The sequence below is a fragment of the Apostichopus japonicus genome, chromosome 15 (assembly GCF_037975245.1).
Source record: "Apostichopus japonicus isolate 1M-3 chromosome 15, ASM3797524v1, whole genome shotgun sequence".
NCBI lineage: Eukaryota > Metazoa > Echinodermata > Holothuroidea > Aspidochirotida > Stichopodidae > Apostichopus > Apostichopus japonicus.
The window spans coordinates 23,061,427-23,077,570 of NC_092575.1; the positions used below are offsets into that span (position 1 = coordinate 23,061,427).

A 16,144-nucleotide genomic window follows, 5' to 3' on the forward strand; every position below is an offset into this window, starting at 1 on the left:
TCATCGGCTATTTTGGCTAACATCATGCACAGTTTCAGTTCCCATTTCAACGGACTAGTGATACACATTTGACTTGACAACATCATGATCACACGGTCACGGTCTCGTCTCGATGTAAGATTGTAAGAGTACTACTGTTGCGGGTGTATCAGGTCATCTGTTTAAGCTCCATGATCAGAATAAGTAGATTGGTCTCAAGACACTTGGTGTTTGCAACCTTTTCCTTATACAACCAATACGAACGCAAAAACCCATTAGCCAACCTTTTTTTTTTCTTTCTTCCTTCATTGAGCGGCGCTATACAAGATTAGGACCGCTACAGTAGCTATTATTCTTGTTACGATCGGAAAACAAGACCAACGAACAACATACGGAGCGCCGTCAGTTTTGACGGCGGTCTATTTATGTACGGAGCTGTTTAATTTTTCACGTTCTACGACTATACAGTCGTTTAGGCAATGGAAAGTAGATAGTACAAGACTATTATGATTAGAACTTATATCCCAGGTGGGGGTTATCACACTCATGCACCTGGAACACCAGGAACAGGTGACGTACTTTGAATTAAATAAGGGCAGAAACAAATATCATTTTAATATGATCATGAATATGCCAGATTGCAATATAATACGACGGTACAGACAGAGCAGAAAAAAACATATAATTGCTATCCTTGAATGGTTTTTAACAGGATTTTACTATCTACGACCTTCAATCAGAGAACGGAAGTAAATAAAAGTTTAGCACACAATAAAGAATTTCAATAAAATATGGCGCCGTTCAAATGAATTAGATACTGGCTGCTTTTAGACCGACACACTCATCTACGCGTATGTATATTCATGGATTACAATACAATCAGAGTATGACTCGGCACATTATTAATGTCGTAGCTGATGTAAGGTTTACAGCCTATACACAAGGCATTAAGCTATTCCTTCCTATTCTTGTAATTTTATTTAATTTAGTCTGCTTACCGATTAAATATTATGCCTATTGTACGTATACTGTACACGTCATTTACTTACCCGCAAACTATAGGAGGCAGGCCACAGTACGTCGCGAGTTTTTTTTTTATTTGCCTTCCTTCAAAATTAATGATCAATTTGACTATCGTAGTTTACAATCGTTCGGAAGAGTAAACACTGTGCTCTACCACAGGATCGGACGTATCTTTACCTGGAAGTTCGATTCTTAGGCGAAAGAATATAACGTTATACGTTAAACTAAAAAAACTGCATCTTCTCCAGTGAATCATTTCTAAATGGGACCACCGACAGCTTCAAAAACTCAGTACGGAAGGAAACCAGTCTCACAGATGATAGGCTACTGTTAAACACATAGGCCACATTGTTGTCAGTAACAAACTATGGTCTCTGTGCGTCTGACATTTATATTATATTGCATTGTATTGTATTCTATTTTGTTAAGTCGTATTGTTTTCTTTTTTATTTCATTTCCAATAAGTCATTCTTATCATGCTCTAGATATTGAAATCTTTTAATATTAAAACTTCTTATTGTCTCAATGATGATGTTTTAATGTCACCCATAACACAAATATCCAACATGCATGCTATATTTGTGACATTTTTTTTTCCTATTAACAATTTCCCTTTCATATATTATTCCACAGATTCGAAACCTTACGAAGGACTTCTGCTATGAATGCCAAACAATGGAGATCATTCCTAGCGCGAACTCTCTCAACTTTCATCTATTTCGGTTGCATCAAATGTTTGAGTCTTATCCTTGAAGGAACGGTTCAGTTTACTCACTCTAACGTCCCTGTGGTTGGTTGGTCCTTCATGACTTTGAACGGAATATCTTTATTGATTGGTAAGTCAATGCATAAGGTAAGATGGGGTTGATGCGCAGCTGGAGAAAGAGGGGTGTGGGGTGGGGGATATGAGGGGATGGGTAGTTGTTGCAGAGGCAAGATTCCTTACAGAAGTGTTTCATTTTATCATAAATTAGAAGTGTACTTAGTGAAGAACCTCGACAAAAGGACGTGTACCTCGACTACATGAAGGACTTGGTTACCCTTTGTTCTATAGGTCTTATTGTCTTATTATAACGTCACAATATGAGCGAGGGAAGAGGGTGTTTCGTACTACCCAGATTATGTAGATTAATGTGCCACCCATTTGCCTGGAATGAAAATATATTTGTGCTGGCCGTTGCAACATTGTTTATTGCAATGATGGTACATCGTGATAGTGCCAAGATGGTGAACGTATGAATTAGAACAAAGGCATAAAGTCTATAAATTAATCTATAAATTAAAAGCTATGATTCATATAGTTTACCGTGAGGTGCAACACCATTTGACTTTGATTTACCGCGAGTTAAATAACTGATATATTGTCCCTCGTTGGCGCCCTTCAACTCAGAGTTCCTGGCTACTGGCCAGCACGTAACTTTCGAAACTATACCGGTATATGGTGGAAGTTACTACACGATATATATTAACTGCAAAAATACAGGTAAAAGATATAGTCAAATAATTCTCAAAGAAACTATCCCATACCATACATGTTAAAAATGAACTTCCAGTCTGTCTTTTGTTGTGGATAAAACAAGCGTATTAACATAACAGGTTTAAGTTTATACAAGCTCAGTCACGTAAACCCACTCTTTAGCTCAACTTGTGTCTTATGTTTCTACTCAGGTCCTGTTATTAGCTGGTTGATGGACATATTCTCTGACCAGTTTCTTGGCACCGCAGGAAGTGTTCTCATCGGGGCCGGATTTATATACCAAGGATGTTTCGCCAACTCAATCTGGAAGTTACTAATAGCGAACGTTGCGTCTGGTAGGTTGGCAAGGGTTTATTGGAGGGGAAAATGACGCGATTTGAAATAGAAAACAAATGTAACAATATATTTGAAGACAATTTTGCTTCCCGCCTTTTAAAGGTAAATACTCGTGGAACCATGAAGATTTTGTATATCTTTCACTAAAACCGGTAAAATTGTAACCTTTCTGTACATTTGGTGGGACTGCGAAAAATATAAGAATGATAATAGTCCTCTTTTTGGCCATAAGCCATTCAAGGGACCAAACACTATGTATGTACTCACCACCAACCCGATGGAAAAGGATTGGTTAATATACACTTTGTTCAAACGTTATCGTACATGTGTATAGTTTGGTCATTATGATGATTACCACCCTTTACAGGGGCTGCCAAAAATGTAAATGATCATACTTTTGGCCTTAATTCCATTCAAGGGACCAATCAGGTGTATGAACTCACCAGAGATGCTGCTTGAAAAAGACTATTCAATATTCATGTTTGTTCACCCTGTTTTTGGTTTACAGGTGTAGGTTTTGGTGCAATAAATATGGTTACCGCAGTACATCTAGCGGAAACTTGCAGAGAAAGCTTTGGGATATTATTCGCAGTCAGTAGTGTTATTTCTGGTGTTTCTACGATGATACTACCGTTGTTATTGGAATACTGCGTTCGAATGTATGGTCTATCAGCAGCCATAGCTCTCCTTGGAGCACTCACGTGGAATTGTGTTCCATGCGGGCTACTTCTTTTCAATAAAAATGAATCTCGTATTTGGAGGAGAGCAACTAGAGAAAGAGATGAGGAACCGTTTCAGGAGAACTACGCTGAATTAAGGAATTGCTCTCCATTTGAGAGCGAACCTGGCATCTCATCAACGAAAACAGAGAATGATTATAACTGGAGACAGAAAAACATCTTATTTGTCCACCCTTCGTTGTTGTTTGCGATTCTAACAAGAGCTTTTAATACGATTATCGTATATTCGTGGGCCATCTTTTTGGTCCCGTTTGGAGTAGAGAAAGGCTACGAGCCATCGACAGCGGTTTGGTTGTCAACATCCGGTGGAGCTGGCATTACTCTCGGTATGATGATATGCATCGCTGTGTTTTATTTTAAATGGATGCATTCTTTATCCTTATTAATTACTGGAGTTGTGATATCCTTTGTTATTATGCTCTGTTTTCATTTTGGTGAGCATATTATCTTTCTTTGCGCAATATCATTCACTGCCGGAACGTTGGTCTCTTTTTACGCGACTTGGATTCAAGCTTATGTCGTATACATAGTATGTAGTAAACACGTCCAAACAGCGACAGCTTTATCGAATTTAGGAACAGGAGCGGGAATCATCCTCACCGGATTTATAGCTGGTAAGTTTTAACACATTTATGTGGCATTTTGAAACAGTCGTCACGATGTGAAAGCCATTTTGAAATTTCAAATGGCAAAGCTTCGTGGAGGAACGAACACCATGTTCCTCTACTTAGCTCTTAAAATATGTTTTATTTCTTCTTCTTATTCTTAAAGCTAATAATCGCTGACAAGTTTGTTTGTTTGTTTGTTTGTTTAAATAATCTGAGTAATCGCTTTCTATCACATTGTGTAAGCTTGTAATGAAGACGGCACTACAGACGTTATTAAATCACTGGTGAGTTACAGCAGCCATACAGGTATGACCCCAAACAACCTTAATCATCCCTCCCCTCCCCTCCCCTCTCCCTCTTCCACACCTAACCTTGTCGCATGCCCTCTTTCCGGTGAACAAATTCTCTTCAGTTTGGTCATATTTAATAATCCAGCCAGCCATGGTCTTGGACTAAAAACAAAATCTGTTCTGATTGAATATTTCGTCACATCATATAGTTAAATCTAGAAAAAAACAAGATTTAATTTCGTTTTGCTCCTCAGGTCTGGTTCACGATATTCGAGGCAGTTATAATGACGTGTTCATCTTTTCATCGTTGATGGCAGCTTGCCAAGCTCTATGTGTGATACCTACTTTACTTCTTTTGGAGCCGAACCCACCAGACTGTCAACTATGATACAAGTTGAGGCTTTTGCTCCACACGCAGAACATGTGTCATTCGTGAGGCTGCATGGAATGCTATAATGTGGAATAGCAAGGGGTGGATTTCAAGTGGGTGTCAATTGCTACTCGCTCAGTGACAAAACCTGGGGCTCTGCCAGGCCTCGTTAATCGGCAGCGCCCTTATTCCCTTCCATGACTGAAATAATAGTGTTTCTATTTAGTCAGCAGATAGCACCAGAAACTCAAGTATACGGCGTGATCATGGTAGTAAATGTTCGGTAACTTAACTATGGAAGTCAGGTGGTAGTACTGGATCGCCTTAACTTGGCAATATTCTGATCTTCTTTCACTTAAGTTTTCTCAATTTTAGCTCAGCTGAAAGTTTTATTATTTAACGTTTCATAGTGGTAAGTCGAATATAAACAAGTGGCAGGTCGTTTTATTGTTGTATTGGTGCAGTTTTCGAGAGCAATTTTGGGTCAGCATAATTCAATTATTTATTGCATGAATGAAAACTACCAAGTGCTATACAGTTGGTTCTTTGTTTATTGCAATGGCACAGTTCACTCATTTCTGAAATGTGGAAACACTGTTTATTGACCGCACCTACAATGCCATGATTATGAAAATTAATATGATATAACCTTTTAAAAGTCTAATATCCCAGATAAGGTTTTGATACACGCTCTAAGCCTTATTTTCAAGACTACCATTGTTTCTTCTTTTTTATGACCTGCTTTTTTGTCTGCTATTAAGGAGTATATATTGCAAAGAAAAAAATGGCTGGGTAAGGAGAGGAAATGAAACCGTTATCCTGCCCATGTGTTATATTTTTCACACATTCAAAGAAATGGATAAACTGCTCAGAAATATTGCCAATCAAAACAAGATTTCTCAAATAGAAGGTTAGCTGAGCTTCAGCAGCGTTGCTGCACTTGCTTACTTTATAAGTTTCTTAGTTCAAAAACTTTTCTCGTTTTGGTCTTCGAAACGTAACCAGATCACAACAACCGATGAAATCTTCTATATCAATCTTCCCCTTACTTGGATCTTCCTCTGAAATCTTCTTAATTCTCAGCTTTACCCCCTTATCGTTTCCGGAATATTTCCAAGTATATAGGCTATTCGGTAATTATAATCGCAGTCTTTAAATGTTACATGTTTATCTCCGAAACGCCTTTTCTAATGTTATACTTGTCATGGCTTTTCGGATAATCGCGAACGTGTTTAGCTCAATGCGATGGTCGTTTTCGGAAACGCCACAACCGGTAACGACTGTTATACATCTGTTTTGCCGGTAGCAAATGGATTGCATAAAGGAAAAACATCAACGAGTCGGCAAACAAACTAAACAATTAATAACGATTCGATGACTCGAATCACTCTTAGCCAATATCTTTATTACGTTGGTTAATTACCCATAACGTTCCTATGCAGACTAATAATGAACTCGTAACAACTCTCTGAACTGTATGCAGGGCAGCACATCTAATATTTACTTACAAAGATACCAGCATCATTGTTTCCATTAATTTATAGGTATATCTTAATCTTAATCTATAAAAAAATCTCATTGCCACTTTAAATTTAAAATGTAGCAAATGGAAAATTTGTGGTATTCTGCATGTAATCTATATATATCTATATATATATATATATTATATATATATATGTATGTATGCATACATGCGTATGTATGTATGTATACATACATGTATGTATACATACATACATATGTATGTATACGTACATATATATATATAATATATATATATATATATATATATATATATAAACATACATAAATATATATATAAAAATATAAATATATATTTACATATATATATAGACAGATCTATATATATATATAGACAGATCTATATATATATATATATATATATAAGATATATATTAGATATATATATATATATATATAGACAGATATATAGCTACACAAAATCACGGACCCTGACATTCCAGGTCCATACAATTGTGACATGCTGCTCCCTTTGTGATATATCTTCTCACTTGTGTTTTCTGTCCTGATGTACAATACATTGGCCAAACCCCCACACCTTTTCGTCTACGACTTAATGATCAATCAGACTCAACAAAACCAGTTTTCTGAACATTTTAATCTTCCACAACACAATATTGTCTTAAGTTTGCCATAATCCCGGGTAATTTTTCTGACCATCATAAAAGAAACTTTAAGGAAGTCGACTTGATCCTTAAAGTACGTTCACACTGTCATGGTCTCAATAGGGATATGGTTCAAGCAATTTGAGCAGTCTGGGGCTCACGGTAGACTAACGTGATTTCAATCACTCTTTTCACACCTGACGATGTACCAGGGTGTCCGAAAATTTGTGTAGCGTGTAGTTATATCTATTCTCTCTCTCTATATATATATATGTTGAATGTAAAGGCATTACATATTGTCCTTATCTTTTCTACTATTATTTCTCTCCAACACATGGAACATTTCATCATGCGTATATATATATAAATATATATATATATATATATATATATATATATATATATATATATATATATATATATAAAATTGAAAATGCCATGATCTGGAAAATCCAGAACAGATAAAAAACTTCCATCATCCACCGGGATTCGGTATATATATATATATATATATATATATATATATATACTTTGAACTGCTTTCAACTAGTTAATAGAAGACACTCGTTAATACCATTTTCAAAACTAAAGCAATATTGTTAAATGAACTTTATGAATGATTTAAGATGAATAAATATGATTCATCTATTCTATATTTATTTTGTAAATATTAAACTGTATAGGCTTGATAAACGTTTGTTATACAACCGCTACAAAGTGCTATGTATACATATAAACATTTCACGTACTTGGAGCGTCACAAATGACCATATGTTTATTCATAATTGGTCAGACTTAGCAATTATTAAAGCAATGATACCCGATATGGAAATTTGTTTTGCGATAAATCAACATTTATGTGACGATCACGGTCATAAATTATGCAGTCAGCCAAGATTACAAGTTCTGTGCATGCTGTATATGATACCAACAGAGTTATCTATTACTTAGTGTGGGTGGACGACCACTTTATCTTGCAGGATGAACACCTGTTAGAACGTACATGTCAGACATGAACATTGAAAATCATCTCATTTAGAGAGGAACGTACTGGAGCCGAGTCGAGTCCAACGTGTCCCAGATATTCGAGTATCATTACAATTAACACTGCAGACTTGCACCAATCTCAATAGGTTTGCCCTAATCTTTGTATGTTGATCCGAAAATCGAAACCATTTCCTGTTTATATAGCTGGTTGGACGTTTCATGTACAGTGACTTCTTCGAAAATGTAATACAATACATCATGTCGCAAATAGCTGCTAGTATATATACTCTATAAGAACATTTTGTATTATACGTATAGAAACAATTTACTTTGTGGTGTTTACAATGACTGTTCGAGACACCGACAACCTGATCGAGCAGCTGTTCACGAAAGTCAATTTTGGAGATTCGTAAAAACATAATTATACTGTTTCTGGTCAAAGCCGAGATCTTTTGAAGGTGAGGTTAAACTGCAAGTATACATATGGCCTTAGGATAACTGATATTATACGAAGAGGACTGGCTCAAAAAAATTGCGAACGATTCCTAACAAACTGTAAAGTTTTCACTACGATCTACACTTCTTAAATATTCTAATTGTGACTTTGAGGTAATATATGACTAGAGCTTCTATCAAGGGAGCGGAAGGGGGGGGGGGGTTGTACAGAGGTGTGTAGTATCTTCATAACTTTGTATCTCATATCATATCATATCATCGCTTAAACGGTTCGTGGTAGATGGGGGATGAGGGAAAGGAATTGTGAGTTAAATTAACTCATAAACTGCACTGTCTTATGCAAATCTAATTTGTGAACTTTGCAACTCCATTACATTTCATTGTCATTCAACAAGTAACTTCACATAACCGAACACTTTTCCTTTTCACTTCAGTATTACATTGTTTACAAGAACGTCTTAATATTTGCGAATCTTTCCCTCGAGTCTGTTTTAACGCTTATGATGTCTATAATGTGGTATGACTGCGTGGCTCGTAACTTACCTCTGATTAGAGTTTATGTGCATGAACTTTTGTACACGTATACACATACGGTATATATATATATATATATATATACCGTATATACCGTATATATATATATATATATATATATATATATATACCGTATATATATATATATATATACCGTATATATATACAGTATATATATACCGTATATATATATACCGTTTATAAGAGATCTAAGCAAATAACAATTATGATAAAGTCATTATCGAACAGTTGATATTTCCTATCCTTTAGTTACAATGGGACACCAACCATATAAATACGCGGCGATTGTAATAACCTTGATCATCACGGTTTATATATATATATATATATATATATATATATATAGGAATAACGGAAAAACTGTTAAACAACTATGCTGCATTTAGAGAAAGGCTGGATCTCGAGTGAGATACAATAATAGAATTAGGTAAGTGATTGGAAGTAAAACAGCCAATGTTTGGTTTTTGCAGAGCTTTCGAGCAAAACTAGCTCTTCTTCAGTGCATGATTACCGAAAGTGACAAGGAGTAGCAGGAACTGAAACTCTTTTATAGAGGAGATGTCGGCATGGTTGTAAGGGCAAAGCGACTTACTGATTTCTGCTGAATTGAGCAGAAGTTTTAGAAATTCGGATTATTTTAATCCGCGTCGGATTATTTTAATCCGATTCCGTCGTAATTGTAAAGGAATTGTTTTGGTTTATCTGGGACGGCAAATCGTTTCTGATGTTTAAACCGAATGGTGCCGTGGTCTTTAGGTTTAGTTCCCAGAAATTTTCTTTCGCTTTCCTAGATTTATCTGTCCAAGAATCGTTCTGGTCAATGGCAATAACACGCAAATTCTCAATTGAATGATTTTGGAGATTGAAGTGATTTGCAACAGGTTGGTTGATCTTTTTTGTTTTGATCGCCGATCTATGTTGTGTCATTCTCATTCTAAGAGTGTTTTTTGACTCTCCAATGTATTGTAAGTTACAAATATTGCAGTAGATGAGGTAAATGACATTTTTGGATAGGCAGTTAATTTTGTGCCGAATTTGGAACGTGCGTTTGGTTTGGTTGCTCTGAAAGGCCCCGGTCGAATCGACAAGTAAGCACGTTTTGCAATTTTGTGTACAGGGCGATGATCCTGTAGTTTCTGTTATGCTTTCTCCTAATGGGGTGTCATCCCGAAAGGATGCCCGAACTAAGATATCCCGTAGGTTGCTGGGTCTTTTAAAAGCGATGACAGGTAATTCTGGGAATACTGATTTCAGGCGTTCGGTGCCTTGAAGTAGGTGAAAATTCTTCTGAATGATATTAGCCAGTGGTGGGAGACCAGGGTGGAATTCAGTAACCAATGGTACCCTTTTGGAACTGGTTTGAGTTTTGTACGTCAATGTTTCGGTACGGGGTTTGCTTTTAGCCTTTTTGATGGCATTTTCAATAGTACCCCGAAAATACTGTTTGTTTAGGAGGTGTTGTGACAGTTCTTTAGTGCGTGAATCAAAATCGACTTCAGAGGAGCAAATGCGTCGAATGCGCAACGCTTGACTGTACGGAATATTTCTGGTACAGTGACGTGGATGGCAACTGCTTGGTAAGAGGTAGTTGTGCTTGTTCGTGGGTTTATTGAACAAGTCTGTTTTGAGTGTTTATATATATATATATATATATATATATAAATATATATATATATGTATATATATACCGTATATATATACCGTTTATAGGAGATCTAAGAAAATAACAATTATGATAAAGTCATTATCGAACAGTTGATATTTCCTATCCTTTAGTTACGTGGCTCGTAACTTACCTCTGATTAGAGTTTATGTGCATGAACTTTTGTACACGTATATATATATATATATATATATATATATATATATATATATATATATATATATATATACCGTTTATAAGAGATCTAAGAAAATAACAATTATGATAAAGTCATTATCGAACAGTTGATATTTCCTATCCTTTAGTTACAATGGGACACCAACCATATAAATACGCGGCGGTTGTAATAACCTTGATCATTGCGGTAACTGCGTTTTACGGGAGACATTGGCAACGAATTACTCTACCACGGCATTCACGGTTTCGAACAATAATTGGTTCCAGGATGATGATACATAACGTAAATACCCTATCATCAAGGATTCTGTATGCGAAAAACGGCCCTGACATCACAGATTATCCTGCTATAGCCGTGGACGAAAGGTTTTCTACGCGTACAGAAACAAATGACGAACCGTCGCAGCAGCGACTGGGAATTGGCGTTGGAAATGTTACAGAATCATCATTAGCAAAAAAGGGAGTCAAAGGACAATATGATTGCGTGAAGCAGATACAACTGTGGAGTAAGTTCGGCTTCGCCTCCCCCGAGAAGGAATATGAATGCCCTAACATTAATTGTAAAGCCCGTTACATATGCAGTACTTCCTATGAAATGTTAGCTACGAGCCACGCAGTCATAGTACATCACAAGTCAAAGTGGATCTGGGAAGATGTAATAAGGTAAGACAAATATGTACGTGTACACAAGTTCATGCACATAAACTATAATCAGAGGTAAGTTATGAGCCACGCAGTCATACCACATTATAGAGGCAATTGAAGTTATGAAGATATAGCAAGGTACGAACAATCAAGTAAGTTGCCTTATTTACATGAAAGCCAATTCGTTAACTCTAATCAGAGGTAAGTTATGAGCCACGCAGTCATACCACATTATAGAGGCAATTGGAGTTAGGAGGATAAAGCAAGGTAAGAACAATCAAGTTAGTTGTCATATTACATGAAGGCTTCGGTAACTCTAATCAGAGGTAAGTTATGAGCCACGCAGTCATACCACATTATAGAGGCAATTGAAGTTATGAAGATATAGCAAGGTACGAACAATCAAGTAAAGTTGCCTTATTTACATGAAAGCCAATTCGTTAACTCTAATCAGAGGTAAGTTATGAGCCACGCAGTCATACCACATGATAGAGGCAATTGAAGTTAGGAGGATAAAGCAAGGTAAGAACAATCAAGTAAGTTGCCTTATTTACATGAAAGCCAATTCGTTAACTCTAATCAGAGGTAAGTTATGAGCCACGCAGTCATACCACATTATAGAGGCAATTGGAGTTAGGAGGATAAAGCAAGGTAAGAACAATCAAGTTAGTTGTCATATTACATGAAGGCTTCGGTAACTCTAATCAGAGGTAAGTTATGAGCCACGCAGTCATACCACATTATAGAGGCAATTGAAGTTATGAAGATATAGCAAGGTACGAACAATCAAGTAAAGTTGCCTTATTTACATGAAAGCCAATTCGTTAACTCTAATCAGAGGTAAGTTATGAGCCACGCAGTCATACCACATGATAGAGGCAATTGAAGTTAGGAGGATAAAGCAAGGTAAGAACAATCAAGTAAGTTGCCATATTTACATGAAAGCCAATTCGTTAACTCTAATCAGAGGTAAGTTATGAGCCACGCAGTCATACCACATTATAGAGGCAATTGGAGTTAGGAGGATAAAGCAAGGTAAGAACAATCAAGTTAGTTGTCATATTACATGAAGGCTTCGGTAACTCTAATCAGAGGTAAGTTATGAGCCACGCAGTCATACCACATTATAGAGGCAATTGAAGTTATGAAGATATAGCAAGGTACGAACAATCAAGTAAAGTTGCCTTATTTACATGAAAGCCAATTCGTTAACTCTAATCAGAGGTAAGTTATGAGCCACGCAGTCATACCACATTATAGAGGCAATTGGAGTTAGGAGGATAAAGCAAGGTAAGAACAATCAAGTTAGTTGTCATATTACATGAAGGCTTCGGTAACTCTAATCAGAGGTAAGTTATGAGCCACGCAGTCATACCACATTATAGAGGCAATTGAAGTTATGAAGATATAGCAAGGTACGAACAATCAAGTAAAGTTGCCTTATTTACATGAAAGCCAATTCGTTAACTCTAATCAGAGGTAAGTTATGAGCCACGCAGTCATACCACATTATAGAGGCAATTGGAGTTAGGAGGATAAAGCAAGGTAAGAACAATCAAGTTAGTTGTCATATTACATGAAAGCCAATTCGTTAACTCTAATCAGAGGTAAGTTATGAGCCACGCAGTCATACCACATTATAGAGGCAATTGAAGTTATGAAGATATAGCAAGGTACGAACAATCAAGTAAAGTTGCCTTATTTACATGAAAGCCAATTCGTTAACTCTAATCAGAGGTAAGTTATGAGCCACGCAGTCATACCACATTATAGAGGCAATTGGAGTTAGGAGGATAAAGCAAGGTAAGAACAATCAAGTTAGTTGTCATATTACATGAAGGCTTCGGTAACTCTAATCAGAGGTAAGTTATAAGACCACGCATTAATATCACATCATAGAAGCAATTAGAGTTAGTAGTGTATCGCAATGTAGGAACGTCAAAAATAATTGGTACCGCAGTACTGCTTATCAGAGGTTTGCTATACTAGAGTCATGCAGCCATATACTACTTCACATGCGAAATTTGAGCTGAACTCGAGGGTATGTCAAGGCAAGTTCAAGTAAGTATGCTCCCTTAGTACGTAAACGGTATCTCATATCATAGGTTAGCAACTGTACAACCAAACAGTCTTACTGTACCACAAAGGGAAATGGCGTTGGGGGCTATAGCAAGGTAAGAAAAATCCAAGTAGCGTTGAAATTCCCGGTGCGGGTGGTCTCCAGTTTATTCCTTTCTCAGTCATTTACCAATCCTCCCGGCCAATACCAGATCAGAGTAATTGAAATGTCCCACTACATCGTTTATATCTTAATATCGTTATATTGTAATACTAAACAGTCACATGTTACAACTATAGCCTATTTGGAGCTATCCTTCAAGATATTGTATGTATCTGGAACTCTTACTCTGTACAAGGAACTATAGTTTAGTTATTAAGTTATGAATTATAAATAATAACATACTATTGCGCTTCAATGTTCAAATACCCTACTATCACATAAATAAACGTCACAAAGCAAGTGTTATTCTTTTTTCTCGGGCAAAAGACTCGACGAAATCCGAATTAACGCAACATTTTCTATTCGTAAATAGGAATCGACTAGATGGTCAAATATGGATTTACATGACCAGAGAGAGCCCTATACATTCCCGACCAATGTGGTCAAATGATCCTACAAACATAGCTTTCAACTGGTCTATGACGTTCCGTACGGCTTCAGAAATTACCATCCCGTACGGAAGGTATTTTGAAATGGCACCTGAAAACTTCAAAAGTGGCAATCGAAACTGGGCGGCTAAAAAAACAAGACTAATAGCCTGGATGGCATCAAACTGTTTCACCTCCTCTTGGGCTAGAACCACGTTTGTGAAGAATCTACAGAAATTCCTTCAAGTGGATACATACGGTGAATGTGGAAATTTAAATTGTTCTAAAATCAATGTAGCAGAATGCGACCGTTTACTGAGCAGTCACAAATTTTACTTAGCACTCGAAAACAGTGAATGTGAAGATTATATCACTGAGAAATTTTGGAATAATGGACTGAGTAAGAACATAGTTCCGATTGTCTATGGAACAACACGAAAAGATTACGAAAAAGTAGCACCTCCTAATTCTTTTATTCATGTCAGTGATTTTAAAAATATGACAGATCTGGCGGATTACATCAAATATCTGGATCAGAATGATACCGCATATAATGAATATTTCGAATGGAAGAAATATGGATTTGTCGAACATTATAACAGATACCAATTGCATTCTGCTAAAGACTTTCTCTGCGGAATCGCAAAGAAGTTAATGCAGGTAGACGACCTAGTTTTAAGATCAGGCAAACCCCAGTTGGAAATTTTGGATGTTAAAAATTGGTGGCAGGCTTCATGTCATCATCGTAAATCCATTTGGTCGTCATAACTATAAAAAAAAGGAAAGAACAAGAGATATGAAAAGCACAAACTATTTTTAATATTATTTTTTATTATTTTAATGATAAAATGCTTAAACGTATCTGCCTATGTTCAGTGATTCGATAATGTAGGACAATTTCATAGAATATATAATAACATACATTTTGCTTAGGTTCTTTAGACCTAAACTTTACCCATGGGAACGATCCCCGGGGTTAGGTTAGTTCACCTTGGATTTTCTACATATTTCTTAAGATCACTCATTTTCCAAACCTATGGAGTACAATGAATAATTAATAATTAAGTACATAATTAAGTACATAATAATACACACGTAAAGTTTAAAACGATATGTTCTTGTTTTATATGTATTATATGTTCTCAACTCTTTGCAAGAAATGTTCTTATTCGACAAACAAACGGAAGATTCAACAAGTCGTATCTTATTAGTCAGGTTCCAGTCTTAGTCAGTTTGGACCTTCCGCACGTTTTCTTGTGTACGTTACTCGAACCTGCATGCGGATCGTTTATCATTTCAGCGGCCATCCGGTCATCATCATTTAACGGAGAGATGAAAAAAAAAAGATAAATGTTCCTGGCAACGTTTCCGATTTTTTTACTGTTTGATTTTTTGTCAGAACAAGAAATAATAGTCACAACTACAAAAATAATAACAACAGCAATAATAGACAAGAGCATCAATGACGCAGTATCTCAATACTGGAAGTTCTAATTTCGATTCCTAATTTCATATCTTTGCTCTGTCTCTACAATTATCAATATCAATCATGGTACAACAAATAGAGAACTTGCATTTACGCTACTTTGCCACGAATTGTCTCTGCAGGTTACACTTCATCCAGCGAGTGTTGCCTTTAGCGCTCATTGCCTGTTTCTCGAGAGAACGGCGTTGCAAGGTTTAGTAATGTCATAGAATATTTAAGAACTTGTTTTTTATGTGGTATCATTCATCTTGGGTCAGTCTCTGTTGGACTTTTTGGTCATATAGTTTATGATGTATCAGGTTCCTAGACATCAATCAGCTTATCTTCGTGATGAATTGAAAAGTATTTTTGGATACGTGAAATGTACATCTTATGTAGGAACTTCTTTTTAATTTTTCTTCACACTGGTGAATATGAATGTGCGATTTAGAACAAAAGAATATAACAGGAATGTGTTTTTTCAAGGTTTATCAAAGTTTATTTAATCAAGGCAATGAATGGAATGTCGTGAAGAGTACTGAATTAAATTAAAAAGTCCAAAAAGTTACTATATCCC

At 36.2% G+C, this 16,144-nt stretch overlaps 2 protein-coding genes across 4 annotated transcripts; both read left to right on the forward strand.

Moving 5' to 3' along the window:
• Window positions 1-1,138: 1,138 nt before the first annotated feature.
• Window positions 1,139-6,455, forward strand: LOC139981053 (uncharacterized). Of its 2 annotated transcripts, none has more exons than XM_071993191.1 (5): window positions 1,139-1,378; window positions 1,636-1,838; window positions 2,671-2,814; window positions 3,324-4,169; window positions 4,708-6,455. In XM_071993191.1, exons 2-5 carry the CDS (start codon window positions 1,664-1,666, stop codon window positions 4,839-4,841), a joined length of 1,299 nt encoding a protein of 432 aa, XP_071849292.1. In that variant the 5' UTR covers window positions 1,139-1,378; window positions 1,636-1,663; the 3' UTR covers window positions 4,842-6,455. The 2 variants fall into 2 exon arrangements, with proteins under 2 accessions (XP_071849292.1, XP_071849293.1); XM_071993192.1 differs by having other exon boundaries at window positions 1,139-1,355.
• A 1,257-nt stretch (window positions 6,456-7,712) lies between these two features.
• Window positions 7,713-15,465, forward strand: LOC139980532 (alpha-(1,3)-fucosyltransferase 7-like). Of its 2 annotated transcripts, XM_071992242.1 has the most exons (3): window positions 7,713-8,415; window positions 10,937-11,471; window positions 14,048-15,465. In XM_071992242.1, exons 2-3 carry the CDS (start codon window positions 10,942-10,944, stop codon window positions 14,868-14,870), a joined length of 1,353 nt encoding a protein of 450 aa, XP_071848343.1. In that variant the 5' UTR covers window positions 7,713-8,415; window positions 10,937-10,941; the 3' UTR covers window positions 14,871-15,465. The 2 variants fall into 2 exon arrangements, with proteins under 2 accessions (XP_071848343.1, XP_071848344.1); XM_071992243.1 differs by lacking the exon at window positions 7,713-8,415 and having other exon boundaries at window positions 10,868-11,471.
• The last annotated feature ends 679 nt before the right edge of the window (window positions 15,466-16,144 follow it).